The sequence below is a fragment of the Esox lucius genome, chromosome 3, assembly GCF_011004845.1.
Source record: "Esox lucius isolate fEsoLuc1 chromosome 3, fEsoLuc1.pri, whole genome shotgun sequence".
NCBI classification, from domain to species: domain Eukaryota; kingdom Metazoa; phylum Chordata; class Actinopteri; order Esociformes; family Esocidae; genus Esox; species Esox lucius.
The window spans coordinates 24,925,707-24,953,058 of NC_047571.1; the positions used below are offsets into that span (position 1 = coordinate 24,925,707).

The 27,352-nt window shown below is 42.0% G+C and overlaps 1 protein-coding gene across 31 annotated transcripts in view; it reads right to left on the reverse strand.

Annotated features, from left to right (window-relative positions):
- Positions 1-27,352, reverse strand: part of dlg1l (discs, large (Drosophila) homolog 1, like) — a 102,259-nt gene that overhangs the window by 32,668 nt on the left and 42,239 nt on the right. For 17 of the 31 annotated variants that reach the window (XR_002196414.3, XR_004575601.1, XM_010892057.5 and 14 more), the window contains 5 exons: positions 12,021-12,122; positions 11,241-11,294; positions 6,665-6,715; positions 4,382-4,506; positions 2,232-2,401 (listed from right to left, as the gene is read on the reverse strand). Coding sequence is in view for 29 of the 31 variants with exons in the window: in XM_010892057.5 (XP_010890359.1) it covers positions 2,232-2,401; positions 4,382-4,506; positions 6,665-6,715; positions 11,241-11,294; positions 12,021-12,122 (502 nt within the window). In the remaining 2 variants the exon portion in view is untranslated. Of the gene's footprint in view, positions 1-2,231; positions 2,402-4,381; positions 4,507-6,664; positions 6,716-11,240; positions 11,295-11,573; positions 11,638-11,665; positions 11,827-12,020; positions 12,123-15,737; positions 16,746-17,138; positions 20,029-21,287; positions 21,478-27,352 lie in introns of those variants that run through there. The other 14 variants (XM_010892096.5, XM_010892079.5, XM_029116218.2 and 11 more) reach the window with 7 other exon arrangements.

Here is a 27,352-nt window from a genome sequence, read left to right on the forward strand (position 1 = left end):
GATGTGTTTGATAGATGCAAACGAAAGTGTGACCATGCTCTGACACATCGCGTTAAAAAAAATGCTTAAACAGCGATCACATCAAAAAATGCGGTTAGACAATCATGAAATAATTGTTACAGGCCTAATCAAAATTAGAAAATGTTTTGGGAATCATGAACCCCAGGTCCTCCAGACTAAAAAGGAGAGGGACCATCCGGCTTGTTATCTGTGAACAGTTCAAAAGTCAACATCAGTAATGGTATAGGGGTGCATTAGAGCACATGGCATGTAAGACTTGCACATCTGTGAAGGCACGATTAATGCTGAACAATATATACAGGATTTGGAGCAACATGCCGCCATCCAGACAAAGTATTTTTCAGGGAAGGCCTTGCTTATTTCAATCAACTTTATTTCAAACAATCAAATTTATTTATAAAGCCCTTTTTTGTCACTTTGTGACAGCAGATGTCACAAAGTGCTTTACAGAGACACCTGGCCTCAAACCCCAAGGAGCAAACAAAAGCAGTGTTGAATTTCAGTGGCTAGGAAAAACTCCCTAAGAAGGCCAAATTTTAGGAAGAAACCTAGAGAGGACCCAGGCTCAGAGGGGTGACCAGTCCTCTTCTGGCTGTGCCGGGTGAGATATTAAGATATTATTATTTCAGCATGACAGCACCAAATCACATTCTCCACTTATCACAACAGCATGGCTCTGTAGCAAAAGAGTCTGGGTGCTAAACCGGCCTGCCTGAAATCCAGACCTGTCACCCATTGAAAACATGACGCATTATGAAACAGAAAATATGACAAAGTATAAAATCCTATATGAAGCAAGAATGGAAAAACACTTTTTTGAAACGTGTTGCTGGCATCAAATTCAAAATGGGTATATATTTTTCAAGAAACAATAACATTTCTCAGTTTCAACATTAGATAAGTTGTCTTTTTACCATTTTCATTTTAATGTTGATGAAATGATTTGCACATCATTCTGTTTTTATTTGCATTTTACGCAGCTTCCCAAAGTTTTTGGAAATGGGGTTGTAAATCATGTCAAATCAATATATTTTAAGACAAATATTGTTAATGGTACTGCACCAAGCTGTAGCGGACAGTAGAATGCACATTGGAATACCTAATACTAAATTATTTTGTAAACATTTATCAGAAGACCTTTTAAGACTTTTAAACCTGTTAATTGTATTTTTCTGAAGTTAGTGTATTTGTTTTAATACAAAGCATAGGTCTACCAAAAGAACAGCACAGCAGAAAACCAATAATTAACTCATAGAAAAACATAGTAATCCAACAGTCTTTTTAAACATTGTTTCAATTGTAATTAAAAAGAACACACAAATATACTGTTATATATAACTGTACCAAATGTTTTGATTCTTAACTAGAGGTGGTGTTTCAGATTTTTGTTAGCAAAATCCATCTTTGGTGGAATCCATATAAATGCATATGTATCTTTATCTGAAAGCACTGTGTGTATTAATAATTTATGAAACTCAAATTCAGTCACCTTCAAAATGATTGGCACCCTTTATAAAAGTTAGGAAAAACAGCCATATAAAACAAACATAGGTAATGAGTCCTATTCTAAATTTCCAACGCGTGGAAGATATTGTACAGCATTAATGATCATGGGGAATCAACCAAAATAACAGATTACTCAAATTATACATACTCCCAGGCAATAACAAATGACTAGTAGCTTTGTTTTCAGTAACCAAGATCCACCACCGTACTTTACAGCAGGTTCAGGGACCTTTTCTTCACACACATCTTTCCATTGTCAAACCCATGTAGGCGTATAGGAATATTTATAGGAATGTACTGTATTTACAGTGTATGCTAACAGCACACGCGGAAAGGGAGCGTTGGGGATGTCATTGTGCGAGCAAGAAAGACAAAGGGAATAAAATTGTAAAGCCCAGATGTTTTTGTTGTGCCCCCCAAAAAAGATGACATTATTGTTGTCTTCAAAGATCATTTCAAAATGATTTGGGACAAAACAACACAAAGCACATTTCACAAGTCCTTCTCTTTAGTTTATTTTCCCATGGCAATCGTGGAAGCGTTAGAGTCAACCCCTACAAAAGCTTTGAGCGTTGTAACTGTATGGGGAGTTAGCTATGGGTCCGGTTAACAAAACGTAAAACTTTGAAATAAACTGTGTAGGTTGGGACTATAAAGATCCTTTGTGTAGTGTGAAATGTAACACTGGGGATTTTGTTTTGTACCTTTGGGGCCTTTCACCAACTTGATCTCCATAAGTTTCTCCGAGAGGGGCTTCCTCCGGCGGACGTAGAGGCGCACCAGTGACCCGGCTTCCTTAAGCGCCTCGACCGCTCGGCTGTGGGTCACGTCCCTCACATCCGCCTCGTTCACCCTCAGGATGACATCGTTGACCCTGCAACGTGGGGAAAATGGGAGCGGAGTCAGGATAGGGTCCCATCATCTTGTTACAATGTCAGTCATCTTTACTGAATCACATCCATGCTAGTTGATTCCACAGTTTTCGTTTCCTCTTAATAAGAAACATGGTTTACAGTTTTACTTAGCCAATTTACTTAACCACTTTCAATCCCAGGGAACATACAAAGTGCTTTGTGAATGCCACAACAACTTCAAACATGTTTAAAATACACAGTGTATCACAGTGAAAACCAGATGTTACTACCAACAACATACTGTAAATCACAGTGAAAACCAGATGTTACTACCAACAACAAACTGCATATCACAGTGAAAACCAGATGTTACTACCAACAGCATACACAATATCACAGGGATTAAACCAGATGTTACCACTAAGAACATACAGCATCTCTCACTTAAACCAGATGTTAATACGAACATACAGGACATTAGGTGTAGTGTTAGGTTGCTATCCTAGTGATAATATACTGTAGGTAACTAGGATAGTACAATCTGCCATTTGGTGAAGCTGCTGGGCGATACAGTTCTGTTTAGTGTTCATTCCATAAGCTTCCTGTTACATTAGTCAAGGTGACACGGTAGATTGTGACCCATAATACTATACGCTACTTCTCAGTCACCCACTGAAGTAAACAACACATTGCAATACAGCTTTTTATTACTCTTTTTGCCAGTAATTTACTTTAGAGTAGCTTGCTGGGAAACTCTCATCATTTGGTTCATCAGAACGACTTACAGAACCGAATCCATTGGTCTCTACTCCACCCTCAGCAAAGTCAATCATTTCTGCACCCGTTGTGTCCGTATACAATGGAAGTATAATGATTTATTTAAAAAATCACAAGGCCTGATTGTAAATAAATGCATAGTCATGTTAGATGTCAGATGAAAACTGAACACATTTGCATGCACGCATGTATAAACACAATGAAAATGATCAGGAAATATCTCAAACACATCCCTTAAGCTTTCCAAATGCATGTTGTTAACACAGTGTACTCTGGAACTGATTCCAGGGGACGGAAATGTGAACCCTTTGAGTCAACTCAGACCTGGGCAACCTGAACCGTCATGGGGGTTCCATGTTTAACCCCCGGGTCGATGGAGAACGGCCCGCTGGCTCACCTCCGCTATTGTGACCCTGGCTTACCTCAACGCTCCTCAACAGCTGAATTAAGTTCTCCTGTCAGAGTCATATGGAATATTGATGAGGTGATGAAGAAACCCAAGACCTCTGACACTCTGCTTTTCTCTGTGGAGTCCAGACTCCTCTGACACTCTGCTTTTCTCTGTGGAGTCCAGACTCCTCTGACACTCTGCTTTTCTCTGTGGAGTCCAGACTCCTCTGACACTCTGCTTTTCTCTGTGGAGTCCAGACTCCTCTGACACTCTGCTTTTCTCTGTGGAGTCCAGACTCCTCTGACACTCTGCTTTTCTCTGTGGAGTCCAGACTCCTCTGACACTCTGCTTTTCTCTGTGGAGTCCAGACTCCTCTGACACTCTGCTTTTCTCTGTGGAGTCCAGACTCCTCTGACACTCTGCTTTTCTCTGTGGAGTCCAGACTCCTCTGACACTGGGGCTGTGTGGAGTCCAGACTCCTCTGACACTGGGGCTGTGTGGAGTCCAGACTCCTCTGACACTGGGGCTGTGTGGAGTCCAGACTCCTCTGACACTGGGGCTGTGTGGAGTCCAGACTCCTCTGACACTGGGGCTGTGTGGAGTCCAGACTCCTCTGACACTGGGGCTGTGTGGAGTCCAGACTCCTCTGGGTTTATGTTTTCCATTTTAGAGAATAATTGCAAACTGAACATTTTAATCATCAAAGGTTAACAGGATCCAGCTAGTTGTCCTACTCAACGGTGCCGTGAGACAGTGGGAGAACCTTCGTAACCCTTCTAACATAAATCACAGCCAAGGCGCAGAGAACCAACAACAAAAGTGGGTTCCTCACCGAAGTCGTCCGTCCTGGGCGGCTGCCCCTCCGGGGATCACCTTGGTGATGAAGATGCTCGGATCTTCACCGATGTGAGGGTTGTCCGTTCCGCCGGCGATACTGAAACCAAGCCCCGAGTTCCCCTGGAAAAACCAAGGAAAACACAACTCCCTGAATGATCACAATCTTTGGGCATTTGAAAAGTTTATTATTTACGGATAACCATGTCAACAATAAGAATTGCAGAATGCTACTGCAGCACAGGTTAGAGGATGATATATCCCACGTGAGTATCTTAAATAATTTATATTCCCCATAGTGTGTCCCAAAGACTAGTAACATGATCTTGCTTTAAAGTCACTGTCACACCACTGTTACAACGCCCATAAGAGTTGGTAAGATGGGCCAAAAAAGCTCTGGGACTAGGCTAAGCTTTCCAAATAGCCAACAAGCATCTAGGACAAAGTGGCAGTATTATCACATGATAAGACACCAAACCAGTAGGAGCCCAGAGGAGGTGTTGTTCTCCTTACAATAGCAGCGGGAGCAGATGATAGGGGCTACCAGGGGGACAGGGAGACAGCTTGCAGGGAGACCATTTTTTATTTATTTACACTGTGTTAATAATAACATGCACTTGAGAGTGCACAGCTGAACTGGGTCACAGGAAAGAAGATAATTTTTTTTTGTTGAAAATAACCAACAACAACAAAAAAGAAAAAAGACATCACCAGGGGCTCATTGGGAGGATTAAGATGCGGCTCCATAATGCAAGAGTGAACAAAGCAACGGAACGGGAAGAATGCCAGAAACTTGGTCTGAATCCATAATGGAACCCTCCTGCTGCTTTGTCTTGGTTATGTAAGGAGCAGGATTCCATTTGGGGCTCTGCCTTGGACCGGAATGTGTCAGACTAGAGTGGGACACTCACAGACACGGGAGGAGGGCTCTATCAAGCCAGAGAGAGCGGAGCGAGCATTTTAGGGGAGGGCAAGGTTCAGGCTGGATCATATGGTTTTGGAGACCGCTCCATTTCCAATCAATGCACGGAGAGGAAGTGAACTGTAACTCGCTAAAGAAATTAAAATCTGAATAGAGACTGAATTGATCCTGCGTACCTGAGTTGCGGGTGTGTTGAATGTGTGAAATGGGATAACAGTACCCTTTAAGGGCCAGCGTGCTTATAGGCTAAGCAGAAACAACAGACCCAACCATATTCTCAACCACAGACTACACTGGTACAATCTGGGGTGTTATTCCTTGAGTAAGTGTGCCATGACAAGATGCTCTGTGTTTTTGACAAAGACCACCTGTAATTATTAGTCAGGTTCTGGTCTTGCCTCTTCCTGATTTATGTTCAGTAGTAAGTAGTAAGCAATGAAAGATCTAGCAAAGCTGTAGCTAAAACCACACACGCAAAACTAACACCGACAGCAGACACTATCAGTGCGCACACCTGGTAACATTTTAACATCCGGTTAAAAAGAGAGACTGGGTGCATCAAAGTTGAGTTTTTTTATGAGAACTATTATTTTGAATGAACACACAGCTCAGACACCCATACAGGCCTTCCAAGACGTGCCACCAAAGGTGTCTTCAAAGTCCAAGTCTGAAACGAGGCAACACTCAACACTACATACAGCCATGTCTGCAAGAATCTCCTGCAAATCTAGTGATCCAGGCAAACAATAAAAAAATCAGGTAAAACGAGGACTGAAGAGACATTGCAAATGCTTTACTTAAGCCCGCAAATCAAACACACGGTTAAAATGGCTTTTTCCCAGATGTATAAAAAGACAGCACGTCAACAGTTTGAGCCTGACTGCTCAAAAAGCATTACTTTGATAGCTGCTTCACTCACTCGCACGCACGCACGCACGCACGCACGCACGCAAAACCTTAAGTCCTTTGCTTTAATTGAAAACCTCAGTTCACTTTGCCTTCAGTGTTTCTTGTTGTTAAGTGTCAGACCAGAGGATGACCGGCTGTCACCATGACTTCAACCACAAGGCTCCAAATAAACCATAAGCCCTGTGCCAAAGTAATATTCCATTCGGGACACAACCGCTGCCTTGTTTAAAACGGTTTTCAGGAAGAGTCACTTAAAGAGCCCGAAAGAGCACTTCAATCATATGAGCTAGGAGCATTATAATCAGGCAATTTGCAGATGCCAACCAATGCTAGTGTTGCCTCCCAAATGGCACACTATTCTGTATTTTGTGCATTACTTTTGACCAGGATGAGAGCTATGGGTCAAAGTTTGCAACCTGTCCCGAAAGAAAAAGGGGCACTACGCCTTACCCTTTCCAGCGTGATCTCCTCATATTCATAATCCGCTTCGGTCCCGTTCACCTATAAAGGGGGCAAAAGAATGGCATTAGCAGCTGTGGAGTGTGATAGCAGAGTGTTTGTTTTATCCGAAACAATTGATTCTCACATTAAATAAAATACCACAAGCATTCAAAAGTTGTTGGATTGAATGTTTCGCTATGTTCAACAACAAAATATGATTTATTTTTACCAATGGCATCTCTGGGTCATTTTATTTGTAATTAAAGTGAAACATTCTCAATTTTTTTTTTTCTGAGATTCAATTCCATTAGGAGATGCTGTTCCATTCCTGTTCCAAGTGAGATGCTCTCAAAGTTCTGAAAACACAGCATATTTATAAAGCTGGCCAACTGAAACACATGGTGCCAGTCAAATGTTTGGAAACACCTACCCATTCAAGGAGATTTCTTATTTTTTTATATTTTCCACATAAAACACTAATGAAGACAAGGCAAACAAACATTACTGTGTTCATGAATTGGAAAGAAATGTGTTTTCATGCCCTGGAATGGGAAAGACAGTAGGCCTATCAGCAATTGGTGCTCCAAAGCTACTCACTCTGTATCTGAGTGTTTAAAATCTAAACACAATCAGGAATTTCAATTAGTGAAATTATGTAACAGGATGGCATAGCTGCTTGTTTTAAACTGCTGAAATATTCACGTGGAGGAAGGAGCGCACAACATACGGAACAGTGCCGTTTACAAGTTTTGGACAGCGACACCATTTCATCTGAATTTGATACAAACCATGACCATATGCAGACTGTCAGCATTTGAGAGACGGCAGAGCGTCAGCTGTAATTTGGTTCATAGTTAACATCCCTAAATGCAGTAGGAATTGCAGTCCTTTCTATAAACAATACCACCATATCAGGGGACCATGGGTAATAGAACAAATAAACAATTACTATAATACTATCAACTCCAATGTGCAGGAATACAAAGGCAAAAACCTTTGTTACTGTCCTAGTTCGTATGGACTGGACTGAACGGGAAAGACAGCATGTTTGAAATAATGTGCATGCATGTTGCGTTTATAAATAACTGAACAAAGGATCCCTGTGTTCCTCCGAGCATTGCACTCTACACTCCAATGTAACCGTCTGGAGTGACCTGGCAGAGTTAAGTGGTGTGTCGACATGCACTCCTTCACTAACCCTCATAGTAAATGTGTATTACACCCTACAGAAGAAGACCTATAATACTAAAGTTACCAGCGTGCCTATTCACTAGTTAAAACACTAGTTTTGTCTGGAGTTCAATGGGATGAAACACATTTTGATTCAAATTTGCTTCACACTTGATAAAATGTATTTTGCAACGCATTGTTTTTATCGGAGCATGTGGTTCCACACGTACATTACCACGGCTGAACTATAATGTGGCCTTGATTAGACTGAATAGGCCTCTGGGATGCTAGGAGGAATATTAGCACCATGGACAGCGACAAGCAATGCCATTCACAGTTGGCTACTGAGGAAAAACACCACACAAGTCTGCGGTTAAGTAATTTGGCCCAAAGCTCTCACTAGAAGTATGTTATTAGTGCTAACAAAAGGACAATACATACGACAAATAAGGCTTTGTTAAAAACATAGCTTGGTGAGGTGTCCATTGGACAGCACCACTCGATCACAGAATCTCTTGCACCTGTTGAGGAGCTGTTGCAACAGGACAAAGCCTTATGTCAAAATTGGACTGGATATTGAAATTGGTACGGGAGAAAACCGAGAAATAACACTATTTGTAACTCATTCACCCAATTCCATTCTACTTAACCGTGGAACAAACTGAATACCACTACATCTATGAATCAATCCGTGGCCACATAGTTTAATGGTACAGTGCCCTCTTAACCGAACAGTTAATCTCCAACACTCTAATCTCCACCTTTTACAAACGTTGGTAACAACCCCATCCTTCTGGACTTAATTACACGGGTCCAGCTAGCTTGCTTCTCCCTCTCCCTGGCTCCGGGAACTTTCTCATTTGAACTATTAACCATTGGATGTGATTTGTTCTGATAAACCATGAAGTTCTGCTAGACTAAATTACTAACTTGCTGGCTTAGATGAATACATACAGTGGGGAGAACAAGTATTTGATTCACTGCCGATTTTGCAGGTTTTCCTACTTACCAAGCATGTAGAGGTCTGTCATTTTTATCATAGGTACAAATAAATAATTAATTAGCATTTTATTGCATGACATAAGTATTTGATCAGCTACCAACCAGTTAGAATTCTGGTTCTCACAGACCTGTTAGTTTTTCTTTAAGAAGCCCTCCTGTTCTCCACTCATTACCTGTATTAACTGCACCTGTTTGAACTCGTTACCTGTAGAAAAGACACCTGTCCACACACTCAATCAAACAGACTCCAACCTCTCCACAATGGCCAAGACCAGAGAGCTGTGTAAGGACATCCGGGTTAAAATTGTAGACCTTCACAAGGCTGGGATGGGCTACAGGACAATAGGCAAGCAGCTTGGTGAGAAGGCAACAACTGTTGGCACAATTATTAGAAAATAGAAGAAGTTCAAGATGACGGTCAATCTCCCTCGGTCTGGGGCTCCATGCAAGATATCAACTCGTGGGGCATCAATGATCATGAGGAAGGTGAGGGATCAGCCCAGAACTACACGGCAGGACCTGGTCAATGACCTGAAGAGAGCTGGGACCACAGTCTCTAAGTAAACCATTAGTAACACACTACGCCGTCAAGGATTAAAATCCTGCAGCGCACGCAAGGTCCCCCGGCACAAGCCAGGCCTGTCTGAAGTTTGCCAATGACAAGCTGGATGATCCAGAGGAGGAATGGGAGAAAGTAATGTGGTCTGATGAGAAATAAATAGAGGGGACAGGATGACTGCACCATATAGAGGGGAGGATGGATGGGGCCATATATCGCGAGATCTCGGCCAACAACCTCATTCCCTCAGTAAGAGCATTGAAGATGGGTCGTGGCTGGGTCTTCCAGCATGACAACAACCCGAAACACACCGCCAGGGCAACTAAGGAGTGGCTCCGTAAGAAGCATCTCAAGGTCCTGGAGTGGCCTAGCCAGTCTCCAGACCTGAACCCAATAGAAAATCTTTGGAGGGAGCTGGAAGTCCATATTTCCCAGCGACAGCCCCGAAACCTGAAGGATCTGGAGGAGGTCTGTATGGAGGAGTGGGCCAAAATCCCTGCTGCAGTGTGTGCAAACCTGGTCAAGAACTACAGGAAACGTATGATCTCTGTAATTGCAAACAAAGGTTTCTGTATCAAATATTAAGTTCTGCTTTTCTGATGTATCAAATACTTATGTCATGCAATAAAATGCAAACATTTTTTTATTCCATCACTCACAGTTGAAGAGTACCTATGATAAAAAGTACAGACCTCTACATGCTTTGTAAGTGGGAAAACCTGCAAAATCGGCAGTGTATCAAATACTTGTTCTCCACATTGTAGATTTTGATAATTAGTTAAAGGTTTTATTTACAATATTTCCAAAGTGTTCATTTACTTACTGCTCAAATTGCTATTGCAGCCATAAATTAGCAAGCAGGAATTTAGCTACATGCTGAAAGTCACTGACATTGCATGTCACTGCGAAAGTAAAGGGTGAAGCTATCTAGTTGGGTACTATTTGTAACAGTGAATTAATTATTCATTTATTTGTAAGTTTGCTGTAAATTCAATGAAAACCAGTAGTTATGAGGATACAATTTTGGGCTGTTTGCTGTGCATAAGACCACAAATCCATGCTACATTAGGTTATGCTAAAGGTTACCTATTCTTTAACACTGCCCCTTGGCATCATTTAAAAGAACAATTGTATCACTGAAAAGAACAAAAGTTTACGTCCCTTAAATTATGATGACTCTCCACAAAATTAAAACTCACTGTAGCATATTTTGAAAGGGTCAATGACCATGATGAGTGGCCCGTTTAATTGGCAGTTGAAACCTAGGACCTCTGGGCAGACTTGAGGGAAACTAACAATTAAATCAACTTGTGACATGTGGTCAAGGGGTACAACTGCCCTGATGCTGTCAAACAGTAATTATGTTGGTTTTAAGGAGCAAACTTAATGTCTCACACACACACACACACACACACACACACACACACACACACACACACACACACACACACACACACACACACACACACACACACACACACACACACACACACACACACACACACACACACACACACACACACACACACACTACATTTTATATATAATGTATCTATAGCAGATGTGTTATAGGCATTGTATTTAATTTAATTTGTTGACCTTTTTGGTATGCAATGCAGTTGTCAAATATCAACACCTTATTTAATGAAAATCTTTTTTTGAAAAGTATTAACCGTAACCTCTGAAAAGTGTAACAGAACACAGCATTTTGGGGAGCTGCATTAAGTAACATTCAAAAGATAGGCAAGGACAAATTCACACTTGAAGTATCCAACTGAGAAGAATCCCATGGTGATGAAGATTATACAAATAGAACAATATTATTGATATAGCATTAAGATAGGTTGAACTTACATATGGAGGTGTGTCCAAGCTGTCTGTATTGACCACGACAGGGGGAGGGTTTGCCTAAAAAGACAAAGGGAAAACACCTTAGGAAGTCTCCCGATAACCCAAAACCATCAGATGATTAATATGCGCTTTCTCTCTCTATCTATATATAAAATAAAATAAACATTCACAAAAAGTATAAAGATTCATATACACCTTACAGAAAAAAGCATAATTTACTTACTTTCCTTATGATTGTAAATTCACAACAAAATGTACATTAATAAAATATCTACAAAGATTCAGTCTATCGCTCCATATCCCCCCATACAGAAAGAGAAGGCATCAGTAACTTACTCTCCTCATGTTGCTACAGTAACAAATGAGGGAGGAAAAAGAAGAGCGACTGGCTTTTAGAAGAGATTACTAGGGTAGAGTAGCACACGTACATGGCATTTTACACTGCAGAATACGCAACGTTGATGCATGAAGGCTAAATAAATCAAATTAAGTCCTCCCGGCTTGTGTTCAATGGTTCTCACCACTTCTCTATTCCCCCCACTCTCTCGTTCTCTCTCTTGTTCTCTCTCTCCCCCTCCCTCTATCTGTGTCTCTCTGCCTGACTGGCACGCGAGTCAAAAAATAAAAGGTATGGCACTTTTCCCTCAATCTTTCTCTCCCGCTCTAATCTCCTAGCTCCCAAACCAAACAGTTGAATAGCAGGGTTGTGAAAAAATAAATGACCAAATGCAGCAAAATAAAATGACCGGTGTTTGTGAAAAAAAATGTAGGAAAAAAAAAAACCTGTGACGTTGGAGGAGGGATGACAGGAGTGGTCTCAGCTGGGACGGGCGACATTGGGATCACAGGGATTATGGGGGAGGAAGGCGGGGTGGCATCTGTCTGCTAAACAATAGCAGAGGTTGGGTCAGAGGTCAGACAAACAGTGCAACACAGATGAACACCATGGGACACATCCCAAATGGCACCCCATTTCCTACGCAGTGCGCTGCTTCTGGCCAGGGCTCTGTTCAAAGGTCGTGCACTACAAAGGGAGAAGGTGGCTTTTAGCATGCAGGCAAAGGAAATGTGTGGGATCACAAGGTGGGATCGAGGATAAAAAAGATGGAGTGGTGTGTGTGTATGAGAGAGAGAGAGAGAGAGAGAGAGAGAGAGAGAGAGAGAGAGAGAGAGAGAGAGAGAGAGAGAGAGAGAGAGAGAGAGTTTGTATGTGTGCACGAGCTTGCAAATTAAATCCCAAAGGGACAATGAAGCACAGCAGGGGGGCTTGGCTTCAACAGATGCTCTTTTTGAGCTTAGTGAAAATATTGAAATATCCAAATGAAGATAGATGGAATATTAACCCTGAACCCACTTGCTTTGTGTGGAGTGCTTCGAGAGGTGAAGTCACAGGTATAATACAGAACCTGCTGACAGACATTGTGAAAATGTAATTATGTTGCCAGATTTGATCATGATTCCAAATATAGCTTTAGATATCATCCAAGGTAGGAACAGAGCAAATGTATTAGGTTGATAGTGTAGTGTTTACAGAAAAGCAGTACCTCTAAATGTTTTGTTCTCAAAAGAAATGTGCCCCTGCATTGACCTCATCAGAGAAAGCATAAACACAGAAGTAAATGTTGACACTGGTTTTACACTAGAAATTCCAGGGGGCTAATTCATCAATATTGCGCAGAAATGTTTACTTACAAACAGAATTAAGAAAGTAAGCACAGATAGTGAGATGAATCTAACAAGGCTAAATCCATTTTACGCACTCTGGAAGGAACTGATTATTGTTGAATATAACTTGTTTTCAGACTCAGTGCTCGTGCACGAGCATGGCTATTTGCATGTCTAAACGGCCCTAATTACCAATATATGGTCAAAATCATCACTTCAAGCCTCAAGGAAACAAAATCCTGAAGCATGAAATACAGTGACTCAACCTAAAAATGTAGAGTTGTTGAATGAATGAATGGCATAATCATTTCTTTTGCAATGCTTCGTTGTTCTCTCGACTAGTAAAAAAACCTAAGTTTATTTAGCATGGGGCAATGTTCTTTTTAGAGGGTGTTTTCAACAACCACCCTCAACAGCTCCCTTATGTAGTCTATAAAAATGCCACTCTTCTGATTCTGCAGATGAACCAGATGTATTCGACCAGCCAGCTTCATATTCCACAGCACCTTAAAGCAGATCACCTGCAAATTGAGTGGAAGACATTAAGACACCAATGTACAGCAAATAAACTCCTCTTGACTCCAACCTATTGAGAGATGGTTTATGTAAAGGGTAAACAGTGTGTTTTGCAGGAATTTATTAGGTGGCTCATCTGGAGTGACATGTCAGACTGACACGGTCCTATCGAAAAGTATTTCCAATGTATTCAGTCTGTTATAATAATTAACCAATGGTTTTAATTGAGGCCAGTATATTTTAACAAATTATTACTTTGTTTGCATTTTTTCATATTTTTTTTTTAATGAGATATCATCGCCTGTTCAACAAAGGTTCAACAAACAAATAAGGAAACAATTATTATAATTTTTTTTTACAATATGTAATTCACAAACAAACCACTTGGAAATATATGGATTTACTAACTACAAATGGCTGCTGGTGATGCTTCTTCACCTCACCACCCCAACTGGCATCGCACGGAGGGCTTCCTAGACTGATGGTGGGCCAGGTGCTAGGAAAGACCACTCTTACATTGCAAGCTGCTCATTGTTTCAGTCATTTAATGAGCTAAATGTAGATGATACAAATAATACTAATAATCACATGTTGGTTTCATAGAGCAAAGTTCAAACTGTCCCTTAATTCCTACTAAAGGACAGACAATCTTAGATTATTATAGAAAAAGCTAAATTTACATATATAGATGAACTGTTTGAATGAAACTGGCAAATCCATTTCTCAGAGAGAAGGCAAGGCGGTTTCCTTGTGTTATGGCTCAATACACGTCCTTTAAATTTCCATCAGCAAAAACAACCAAAGACAATCCAAATGTAAATCAATAAACACCGCTGTGACCCAATTTACTCAAAATTACTCAAAAACCTTTACAAATAATTCACTTTATCTGCTGAAGTGATTCACAAGGTATACATCTCAACTTATTTTAGTCAAGTGTATTCATTTATTTAATCAATCATGGGATGACATACTGTACACTCCAAAAATGCCTATAAAAAATACTGTAACTATATTAGAGGAGACATTTGCTTTAAATAAGTGAAATAATCTGCCAATGGAACAAGACAAATTACTTGATATTCAAGGCATATTTCCTAAAGCAAAGTGGTATTACTTAATACAACTTTAGCTTATTAAGGAAAATGTAACCTATTTTAAGGATGGTTAGATTTTTATACTGAAACCAAGATAAATATATTTATAAGACCTGACGAAGTGATATACAATTATACAAGCAGAATTCCCTCAAAAGACTCACTCACACAAATATACAATCTGCCGTAAACCATTAAGAAATAATATAATACTGACATCAAACTCAAATGTTGATGCAAATCATCCAATCATCCATCTGGAAGTTTAAGTTGCGGTTCCATACCAGAAGAATTTAGGTGTCAGCCCAATGACCTTGATTATATAAGAGATTCCTTTCATAATGCCTGCTGTTGGCTTAACGAGGAAAGTGCGGCAGTGTTGGGATACAGAGGCTTAATTAATTGCTGTTGTTCTGCTGCCGTTGTTGAGGCAAGAACCCACTGGAAAACAACGCCTGAGCTCTAGAGCTAAAATTAGCCTGCATTGACAACATTGATCCGCAAGCCCTACTTTCAGGACCTGCTCTTCAGGATCCTCTAACAATGGGGCTTAATTGTTCCAAATGAATACAAACTAACACCACATCACAACATGCAGTATAACCAAACAGAGATTACATTTCAATTTAAGAAGACTGATAAGCTGTGAAAGAATAGCCAGAAAAGTGATATGAAACTGCAGCTCATATACTTGTATTCAAGCCTTCTTCATTACTAATTATATTGATTATTAATAAATTAGCAAATACCAACATTGACCTTGCCATGATGGTACAAGACAAGTCACAGTAGAGCATATAGGAGCATTCAAAAAGACAGTCACTGCTCAACATGCTCAAATAACCTAATATGTCTTTGTACAGTTGCCCCAATTCCTAGGGCACTGTAAATTACACTGTCCTTACAGTAAATTCCCCATGCAGTCTCTGTTACCCTGGCACCTCAAACACCTAAAAAGACATCAGTGACCGATCTTTGCCAATATTAATCCAAAGCAATGATAAAAATCTAAGAAATGATCTAAATCACTCGGAACGGAATGCTGGCCAACGCCTTTTAAGACATTCTAGACGTCTTACCAAAAATATGAAAAAGTACAGTAGTACAAGTGGGGGGACATGTCCCTTCTTCAAACACCCAGTAAGTTCAAGATATACTCTGCAAATGTAATAAGGCAAAAACTGAGAAACTAAGAGTGGCTGGGCAAGGAGGCAAGACATACCTTTTCAAATGAGAACGGAACCCAAGGTACCCGGGACACTTGGGGGCCGAGACCCACATTGGGCTTGAGGGTCCCAGCGGTGCAACCATTGAATTTGGCTGTGCTCTTAGTGGGGCTCTTCTTGACACTGTCCCGAAGGTTGATGAAGCGGCTCCTAGCCTTGCAGGAGGCCGGGAGCGTGCAGGAAGTATAGGTGGCCAGGGACGTGTGGGCTGGCAGCTGTTGCGGCGGTTGGTAAGGCTGCTGCTGCATTTGCTGGTGCAGTTCGATGGCATGCTGTCTTTGAAGGGGGTGCAGGTGAGCAAGGGACTCCTGGAGATTTAGGTTCACCCGGGGATGATTGGTTAATTTGCCCGGGCCCCTCTCGCCATTGCCCGTTGGGGCCTTGGAGCCAAATTCATGCCTTGGGTAGTACATAGTCATTCTCTGGAGCAGAGTAGAGGACGATGAAAAAAAACTACGGTTTTCTGGGTGCAGAACGAGATGAAGAGTCTAGAGGATGACAGATCTTTCGTTTCTGCTTAGAATTTTTTTTCTCCAGTTCTGTGACGCGCTGGCAAAAAACAGAAGAAGCAAAACCCAATCCTGTTTCTCAGGCTTCAGCCCCCTCAACCATCTCCTTAGCTGTCTAGTTTCAAAAGATTCCCTCTCTGTCCCCCCCACTCATTCTACCTCTCTTTAATCACTTGCTCATTCACCCACTTCCACTTCAGTATCTCTCTTCTCCTCTCGCTCTCATCTCCCCTCAGTCTCATGCCAATTAATAGGCTCCAGTAAGCGTGGCACATGTCAGCACGGGGGGTGCTCTCTCAGCATGAATAATCAATGTCGCTCCCGGATTCGGATATACAGCCATACATGTCATCGTCAGCAGACCAGGGACATGACAAGGAGTCCCTGTGGCAGGCAGGGGGAAGGGAGAGGATCCGAAGAATTAATATAACTTTCTTAAAGACCCTGCTGCGGTTGGTCACTTTAGCTAAATGTATTGCTTATCAATCTGGTCCTTTGGTTGTTCAAGTAATACAACACCTTGTGTTTAGGAAGGACTCCATTTTTAAATTGGATGAAATAAATAGCTTTTGTTGCAATAGTTTCACCAGTAGACAAGAGCAATTACAGCATGATCACAAATTATTTAGACCAACAGAATCCATCTTCTTTATCTCAAACCACAGCAGTTTTGGCTAAAGCCCTATTTCCATTTGTTTTCATATACAAGTTATGTTTGTGTAGGTTGCTAATCCGTTTCGAACGATGAAGCATCCGTTGCTAATGGGATTTATGCCAGGGATGAGACAAAACCCTTCATATAACAGTCCAGGGATTGTATGCAAAACCATGCAGGACAAACTCCAGTGTGACCCTTCGACTTGAATGTTAATTTGTAATTGGTCTCACCGCGGCAAGCTGAAAGTTCTAGATGGTCAGTTTTCTTAAAACTTTCTATTTTCGGGCTGGCCAAAACCATGAGATGGAAAAACAGCAGCTTGAAGATAAATGTTCTGCATGAAAGTTTCTGCCCTGCCCAGGCATCTTTCTCCCACGTTGTGCTCAGAGTAGAGGGAGAGAAGACAAGGGACATAAAAATTAGCTTTTTTTTACCACTAGGAAAACAGATGACTGGCATAGCAGGGGCTCGAAAAACTGTCACCAAAGGGCATGTGTGATCCAGAGTGGGGAGCTCAGACATCAACACTAGGCTAATGCACATATACTGTAACTGCTCTTATTTCAGTTGTGTGATGCTAGCAACAACATTTTGGAACAACCAAATTACAGGCTGATATGAACAACAGGAAATGTAAGCGGGAACAGTGCCACCTCGGAAAAACGTTAGACTGGATCCTTAAAGGTACAGAAACCCATAAGAGAAAAGCACAGTTGGGTATTTTTCACAGATAATTCAAGATAATGACAGCCTTGTACTGTGGTAACTGGAAGGATACATTTAAATTTGTTCCTAGCTATAAAGATGAGGTTATCTGATTCTCTCCAATTCCTAAATACAATATTCATCACCTGACTATAAAGTCTACCAGCACTGTTTTGTTGATTGACTTGTACTTTGCCAAAAGCAATTTTAATCATGCTGATGACAGCTTAGCCATACTGTTTCCAGCAAATCTGATTCCATGAAGGGGACCCACTCCTGAACCAATGACACGTTGCCTGGCATAAACACTATGACAGATGGCCATCTATCCATCAGCACGTATGTATCTATGTACGGCCATAAGCAGCCTTTACAGTCTGAATTATTTAAGCATTGGATGGAATGTTTTATAGAGTGAAAACTATGAATAACCCATATAGCGTTCACATGACAACTGTTCAAGGCCTGATTTCATAAGTGGATTTACATGAAGTGAGCGAGGCACAGAACTGACTGAGGCTGATAGGGAGGAGAGCTTTCAGGCACCCTCTTTAGCATTCAGAACTGTCCTCTGCTGCACAGAAACGCCAATATATCCGTCTTCTGTAACGCCATCCATATACCACTTATACGCGTCCATGTATCATCTATGTGTGTTAATATAAATGCCAATAAAGCAGGCTTGTGACAATGTTCAGCCCTTGTCCATTTTCTAAAGCCAATATAAGCAACCGGTTTCATAAACACGCACCCCCATTTGTCCACATATCAATACATAGCTGTTTTTACACCTTTCTACTGTAAACAGGATTCATGTTGTTAGCAGACAACATTTTGTGACAAGTTACCCATGTCATTGTAAACATATAAAGCTAAGAAATAGGTAGCTTACTCTTTTATAACAGTAGCCTATGTGAATTATACACTATGGGAAGACAAATTTGCAACAATTGGCCTAGTGTGCTTCAATTACCATTTTAGAGAAATCAATTCAACAAAAATTAAAAATAAATACCGCTCAGTGACACGAGCAGACAGCCATGGGTTGTCCAATCAAGAATGTGTGCTGCATATAATGAAAGATACTACGCCAAATTATACTGAGGATCTGCTGGGGAGGATCAGGATTAGCGACCCTCAACTCTGACGTCAAAGCAGCGCATCTCCAGCACCACCTACAGGCACTGGAACACACACACAGCATCAGATCAAGATGAAAACATCTCACTCTTAGATGACCACAGCCCACCCAAACAGTCCACTCAAATGATCAAAACAAAGTGCAGAATTAATATCACTGACAGGAGCTTCAAAACCTCATCGTCTTCATTAAAGGTACTGTTTAAGACACTTCACTTGCAGAAATTTCAATGACTGAACTAAACTTAATGATTTCCGAATATGAATTCATATAGTCAATCAAATTTATTTATAAAGCCCTTTTTACAACAGCAGTTGTCACAAAGTGCTTTTACAGAAACATATCGTCTATTTCTTTGTACCATGAAGTGGAGAACATACACTGTATTTTTTTGTCATACAACTAGGTAAACAAAGAAAGAATAGCTTCAGATCATGTTTATAACAGAAAACAGGTTCTCATTCAGTAGATTCAACAGGAGGCATTTGATTCAGGTTTGGTTGGTTGGTTGCCCACCTATAGCACACAGCTGACCACCTGCGGCTGAGAAAGTCCTGTCAACCACAGAAACCGGTTAAGGATCTGACCAGTAACAAGAAAGTTGCTACCTAGAGTCAGCAAGGTTGAACCTAACTGCTTCTCTACGTTGCTCTGAAAGACATGCTAAATGACTAAAATGTAAACTTGTCATTCAATATCAACACTTCAATAGCCTATGAATGCTAAATTAGCACCACAGCGTTTTATAGTTTCTAATTAAGCAGACAGAGCAATTTAAAAGATTAAGGGTTGATTGCCTCGCTCAGCAGCACAGCAACAGTTTCCACCAATGCAGCTCCGGGATATTGTGGTAATTGGCCACATGTTCACTCAGACCCTTCACATGTATGAGTCGGGGCTCACTGCATCTGATAAGCAATATCGACAGGAGAGCAAGTTGAGCCACCGATTCCAAAAGAACTAGAGATGAGAACGCCTGGAATCCATTAGTGCAAAGCGTCATTTAGTATCGAAGCGCCTGCTTTCCACACAAATCCAAACGGCAGTTCTTCTCACAAGCCATTCAAAGGAGCCATTACCCTGAAAGGTGAATTTGTATGTCGCCCTCGGAGCTGTAACATGAATCGGCTCTATGTGCCAGACCACTAACGACATGCACAACATGAACAGGCGTTATTTTTCCATCATCAACATAACACAGTGATGACGCAGATGAGGACAAAGGGGGACCAATGAAATGTGCTGCGAGTATGTGTATGTCAGAGAGAGCAAAGTCCCAGTTTTAGAGGCAGTAAATAGGAAGGGGGGGGGGGGGTAGTGCTGCGTGTCAGGAACCTGGAGGTTGCTAGGAAACGCTGGGAAAGGCATGTGCTACTGCAGGGGTTCCCAACATCAGCCTTCATTTGTGCGTTACTGCAGGTTTTCCTTAATTCAGTCTTTGTGCGTTACTGCAGGTTTTCCTTAATTCAGTCTTTGTGCGTTATGGCAGGCTTTCCTTAAGTCAGTCTTCACATCGCCTGGTCTCACAGTCAACGTGTTATTCGAGTGTTTACCACGAAGTGGCGAGGCATGAAAACAACAACAGGTAAAGAAACACATGAAAACTGAATATGCCCTTTACTATTCCACCATGAAACACCAATCCCTCACACTTAAGCTGGGTATTCGAACCCTCTCAGGGGAAAAGGACGACGTGACTCGGGAAGCAGATGACAGTCATGCTGCTGAAAAACGCAGCGCCCTTATCCCATCACCTTGGAAGCTTTAGGCACAAGAAAACCAAGAGAGTGCACTTCCAAGGCACTCGGATTCTACCTGACTAAAAGCTTTCTAGTCAGACGTCCCATTTCACTGCCTTCTACGCCGCGGCCGGTGAAGCTTCTGTGAAACGACATTCATGTCTTTGACATGTTCACATGGGTCAACGACTTCCTGGCAGGGCGTTTTTCTGCACACGAACCAGGATACTTCATCCAGGTTCACCTTCCTTGTGTTTTTACACCTGCGTGCGTGTCCAATCACACATGACGCAGCAGCCCCCCGCTGGCCCTGGTTCGCACCTTTTTTCACCATCACAGCTCAGCGAACCAACGTAAGCCTCGGTGTATCTACACCGCCACGTCAGAGGAGACATCCCGACTCACTGCCCTAAGCGCCGACACGACACCCAAACAGACACTGGATATGCCAACTGCACCCCGTCAAACACACACAAGTGTCCCCACACTGCCCCCTAGGACAACATCCACCGAAAATGTGAAACACGTCTGCGACAAAGACCATGCAAGGGAATTAAACTGACGGCCTGAATCTTCTTCCAAACTTCCAAATAATTAAGCTAAATGCCCAGGGCAGGAAAACACTAAACCTGCCATGAGAGCAGAGCGGTGTGGCAGACACAGCGCGCACACACACACACACACACACCTGTTTTGTTTTCCTAACGCGTTCTATGAAATGACTCACACAGCGCAACAAAGCATTCAGGAGAGGCCAGACGGGGGGGGGGGGGCGGACGGACGGACGGACCTACCAGCAGGCGCCGGTGCAGCCTCTTGGTCCTCCGCAGGGTGCCCATGAGGCGGCGGCCCATCTTTTTGGCGTACCACACAGAGTTGAGCATGCTGTCACCGTGGCTCTGCCACCGCCGTGTGCAGGTCCTGTGACGACGCTCCTACCACTGCTGCAGGCAGAGGGGTGGTGGTTGTCGGAGGGGAGAAGACAGGAGAAGGTGGGGGTGGGGGGGGGGGGCTTCACTCTGGCTCGTGTTGTCTCTCCCCGCCCCTCACCCAGCCACCCGCCTGCCCACCCACCCCCTCACTCTTCTGTCTCCCCCCCCCCCCCCCCCCCCGCCCCCCCTTCTCTCTCACAAACACAACGGAGGCTGCGGAAGCAGCCGGTGGCCGGCGGAGAAAGCAAGATCCGGATCCCTGATGGAGGTCGAAGACAGTCGGCCGGACGGACAGATTGAACGGGGCTTCACCTTTTTCCAGGCCAGGGATGAGAGTGGAGGTTCTCGGGGGAGTCCAAAGGAGCTGAGAGAGAGAGAGAGAGGCTGATTCTGTCCTCCGTGTGCTCCCAGTAGCAAGCACTCAGGTCGGCGCCGTCTGTCTGGTTAGAGAGCAGGCCTTGGACGTGAAGGGAGAGTCAAATCACCCTCCTGGGCCGGGTTAACCGGCATGGCCGTCTAACAAGGAGATGAGCGAGACGAGTGTCTGTCCTCCTGGAGCACAGGGAATGTCAGACTGGTGCAAGGAATGGGAGACGGTAAGAGAGAGAGAGAGGGGAGAGAGGGTGGGTGTGTGTGTGTGTGTGTGTGTGAGCGAGAGAGCCAGCTAGAAAGATAGCAGTCTCAAAACCTCCTCTCACCGTATCTGAAATGCTGCCTTAATAAATGGTTCTCTCCCCCTTTTCTTCAATCCCAGTCTATTCCGGGCCCCTCTTCTCTCCCCCTCCAGAATCTCAACCGGTTGATGCTTGGTCGGCTCCAGTTGTGTTCAACATTCTTCTGGTCATTCGGCTTCCACTCAAAAAAATGAGTCAGCAGAGACACTCAGACTCAGAACGCTGACTTACTGTAACGCTCCCTTGATAGAGGGGAGGGAGGCTGTATGGAGCCCTGCATTCCACAAGGGGAGCAAAATCCTCTGGAGATTTCTTGGGAGTCTCAGGCGCGAGAGGATTACAGCAATACAATTTACATTCAGACGTCTTCGCCACACTGCCATCGCTTATAGCAGCCCAAAGCACAAAACAATTAACGGACTGTATTTCGGCACGGCAATTTCATATATTTGAAGGTTTTAAGGCGATGTGTGAAGATTCAAACGGATGTGATGCAACCACTGCTGGCAGAAAGAAATGCAAACTATTTCAGAATGTTTCCTGATTGCAGGGGAGTAGGGAGGATCCACAACATAAAAGATCAATACCCAGAAGGGACTTTAGACTCGTTGCTCAACTGATGGGAACACCATAACCTCCAGAGAAACAACTTCAGATATACGCAGATGAAAGACCATGTGCACAAACACCTCTCTTGCATTCGAAAACATGTGACAGGGGCTTCCAAATGTGGCAAACCTATATCCCATATACACCAGAAATTTCAGACAGTCAACCAGTGGAGGCATTCTTGAACCCATGTATTGATGTCCACTACAGAATCGTGTCTGTTTTCAATGCAGTGCCACCTGAGGGTCTGAAGATCAGTGGTGAACCCCTCCCCCTTCTCATTTCTGACAGACCCATCCTCTCTGGAATGATCTTTTAATACCCAATCATGTTAATGACCTGTTGCCAATTGACCTAATTAGTTATGTGAAATTCCATCAAACTTTTTGGAAACATGTTGCTGGCATCAAATTCAAAATTGGCATATATCTTTCAAGAAACATTTAAAATGTCTCTGTTTCAACATTTGATATGTTGACTTTGTACTGTTATCTATTGAATATAGGGTTTAAATGATTTGCAAATCATTGCATTCTCTTTTTATTTACATTTTATGCAACATTACAAGTTCTGTCAAATTAGTAGAAATGTGCACCAATTTACGGTAAAACTGAAAAGTAGATTGCAAAAAAATATTAAGACCCTATGCGTTGAAATGCAGCTCAGATGCATTCTGTTACCTTTGGCTATCCTTGAGGTTTCTAGATCATAATTGGAGTCCACCTATGGCCAATGCACATGACTGGATAAGTGTCTACATTAGGTGGCACACCACATCGTCCAGCCAAACTACGTAACCAAGCAAAAAGGGCCTTACTGAGGGAAAACAAGGTACTACTTATCTGGCTAATACCATCACTACAATAAAGCATGGTGGTGGGAGCATCATGCTATGGGGATGCTTCTCAGCTGCAATCTTTCAGTGGCCCAGCCAAAGCCCAGATTGGTAGAGCAGTTCACTGACACTCCAATCTCTCAAAGACTTTTAGCTGTTATTGCAACAAAAGACAGCACTACCATTAATATGAGGGTTAAATATTATGCAATTGACAAGACGCCTCAACATTTAACCCGTCAACTTATACTAAATTAAAAAAATTTAAAACAGAATGTCAAGGTTTCATTTGTTCTTAATTATGAGAGAATCGGACTAACTCACATTGGACAATTTTTGGTTTGTCAATGATACTTGGACTCTGAGCTACAACCTACAACTGACATGTCAAAAGAATTGTAAAGATTTGTATTAACATATATTATAAAAACAATACTAAGTTGAGGTTTCATAAAAAAGAATAAAACATTTGGTGGCAGAGTAAAAAAAAGACAGAATGAGTGTTGTTAAATTACATAAGTCACATTTTATTAGTCTGGATAATGCATTAGACCATTCCTTCATTCCCAATATTTCCAGATTCTTGATATCCTGTTCCTCCTCTTACAGACTGCCCTTTCCACTTCAAACTATAGGTTTTCAAAAGGTTTACATTTCAGCAACTGAGATAGCCACTGCAAAAAAACATTTGTAAGTACAGATTGTTTGGGATAAGTGAAATGCTGGAAAATCCACTTTGGGCAAATTGTCACTCTCCTGGCAGAAGCAACCAGGTATTTGGCTAAAAGTTTCTATTAGAAACTGTAACTGTGTAAAATAAGATGCTATTTGAGCATACATACAGTCATTTTACTCATCTTTATCAACAGGGCCAGTAACTATCGTCAGTAATCACTCTCTCCACATACTTCTCCTTCAATAGCTCATCTAAAGTCCTCCATTTTCATGGTGTCAGTTTTTCCTTTGGTCTGCATCAACATCTGTGTTGCCATGGCACCATTTCGGCAAGAGCGAGGGATGGAAAGACAGAAACAGACATACTGTACGCCCTCTTCTACTCCCCTGCGTGGTGCCATTACTTTTCCCTCTGCCTTCAGTGTCTATTCGGGACGTGCAATTTATTTCATTTCTGTTATCGGTAGTGGAGATAGTGGCCACTGACGTCACCGATGGAGAAAGGGCAGCTTGCTGTGCTGCTGTAGATGAACTGTCAGAGAACAATGGACTGTGGGATGGGAAACTGCATTGCCAAGTATTCCCTGTCTATAACCACCTGCCAGCGTTACAGTCCTCATTATAGAGGTACTTGGTGCGCAGGCATGAGCATATGCACACACACAAATACAAACACACACCTTGTTTGGGTATTTGGTGAAATTACGTACAGGGTATGTACAATCATGATTGTATGTGTTCCCCATTGAAAGGAGGAGCCTCATATTTCTAATATACACTACAGCTCAAAAGTTTGGGGTCACTTAAAACTGTCCTCGTTTTCGAAAGAAAAGCAAATGCTTTGTCCATTGAAATAAAATTCTAATTGATCAGAAATACAGCGAAGACATTGTTAATGTTAAACGACTCATGTAGCTGGAAATTTATGATTTTTAATGGAATATGTAGATAGGCAAACAGAGGCCCATTATCAGCAACCATCAGTCCAGGCTCAAAATGGCCAATAAAAAGAAAATATTAAGCAAAAAACTAGATTGTGTTTGAATCACAAACAACATTTGTCATTTGACAAACCAAATGAAAAAACGCTGGAGGAGTGCTTGACACCATCTGACAAGGCAGTGTGATGGCCTGGGGTTGCTTTGGTGGTGGTAAAGTGGGGGATTTGTACAGGGTAAAAGGGATCTTGAAGAAGGAAGGCACTCTATTTTTCAACGCCATGCAATACCCTGTGGACGATGCTTGATTGGAGCCAATTTCCTCCAACAACAGGACAACGACCCAAAGCACAGCACCAAACCATGCAAGAACTATTTACAAAAGAAGCAGTCAGCTGGCATTCTGTCTATAATAGAGTGGCCAATACAGTCACCAGATCTCAACCCTATTGAGCTGTTATGGGTGCAGCGTGACCAAAGTTTGAAGGTCACAATCATTTCAATTAAAAAAGATAATCAATATTTCTAACCTTGACAATATATCCTATTCATTTTGCTGTATTACCTATTCTAACTCATTTCATATATGTTTTCATGGAAAACTATTTGAAAGTGACCCCAAACCTTTCAACAGTAGTGTATATAGATATTAGGGATGTGCATTGGACATGATTCTACTATCCCAACAGTAGGTTATTATTCGATTAGCATTTGGTTAACCAAAATACACGTTTTTAAAAATTACAGATACAACATGACTGATTGTGTGAGAAAAGAGCAAGCACCCATATGGAGGAAGCCGTGTGGTAGACACGCAAAACTCAGCTGCTGAGCTAGAAGACAACATTTGTCAAAACATAACACAGTTTATTGGATGGAAGAATCTAGAGAAGCTAGTTAGCAAAATGGCCTGCTACATGCAATTTCCTTAACTGCACTCTCAACCGCCTTTAGATTCCACAACCTAACTTCAAGTAGCGTTTTTGTGGCCTAATAGAGCTGCACATTTGCTGAGTGTCAGTATAGCCTCGTCTCTATCCTGAACAAATCCTCTTTTGCCACTGGCCGTTTTAATAGTTAATTGGCCATTTGGGAATTACATTGATATACATTTAAACTGACTGACGTTTCTTACTAAGTTTACCTCCACCACAAATAGCGTCTATGTATGGCATTTGTCACTAGCCGTTTTAACAGCGTATTAGCCAGTAATAAGCTTTACCGGTATCTACTAACTTAATGGAATAGTCATAAGAAATTAGCAATTGCTAGCGAGTCTGCCAAAGCGATTTCATTTTATGGTATATATTTTCATGGTACTTTTTTTCCCCATTCGTAAATGACATTTATACAATAACAATCAATAAAGGTGACGATAACTAACCTTTTCATCAAGTAAAAAGACGAGATAATCGTGAATCTACCAGAAATAATTAATAAATGTTGTTTCTCTCAATAGATTCGAACTTAGGTCTTCCACATGAGGCACTGTCTTTAACCACTACGCCACGGAATTACACGTTTCAGCAGTTGCTAGACTCAATTGAGGATTGGCTTAAACTGATTAACGTTTCTTTTTAAGTTTACCTCTGTATTGCTTTTGCCACTGGCCATTTTAACTGCTTATTAGCATATACAGAATAATTCATAATGCGTATTTTGCTTCGCCTGCGAGGAGATAAGAATTCGGGACCTATAGTTCACAAGACCGCTTCTCTAACCACTATTTAACAAGGGGTGGTCAGACGGTCAGTCAGTAAGAGACATTCGCTCTTCTTGGCCAGCTCAAAAATAATATTCAGGTTAATTAATTTAAACCCAAAAAAAACATATGTAAAAAAAAAAAAATGGGGCGGGGAGTTTGAACACACACACACACCCCAATACGAAATTCCGGATATTGTAATATTTGACGATCCGTGCCTATCCATAACAGATATATACATATCTGCCCAAAATCCAAAAGACAATACGTCCTAAGCATGACAGCACAGCACAACACAGTTTGCAATCAAACTAGAGTACAGCCATGCTCTACATAAAGCGAAGGGGTAAAGATGTTGGTCCTGAAAGCTCACAGTCCCAGCACAGAACGGTCCGCCATTTTGGATTGCGAGGGCAACATCCAAATAGACCCTCGATTTTTGTGTGAGAGCCAACTCTGTCCAGGCAAAAGACGGATGGTGCATAATGTCA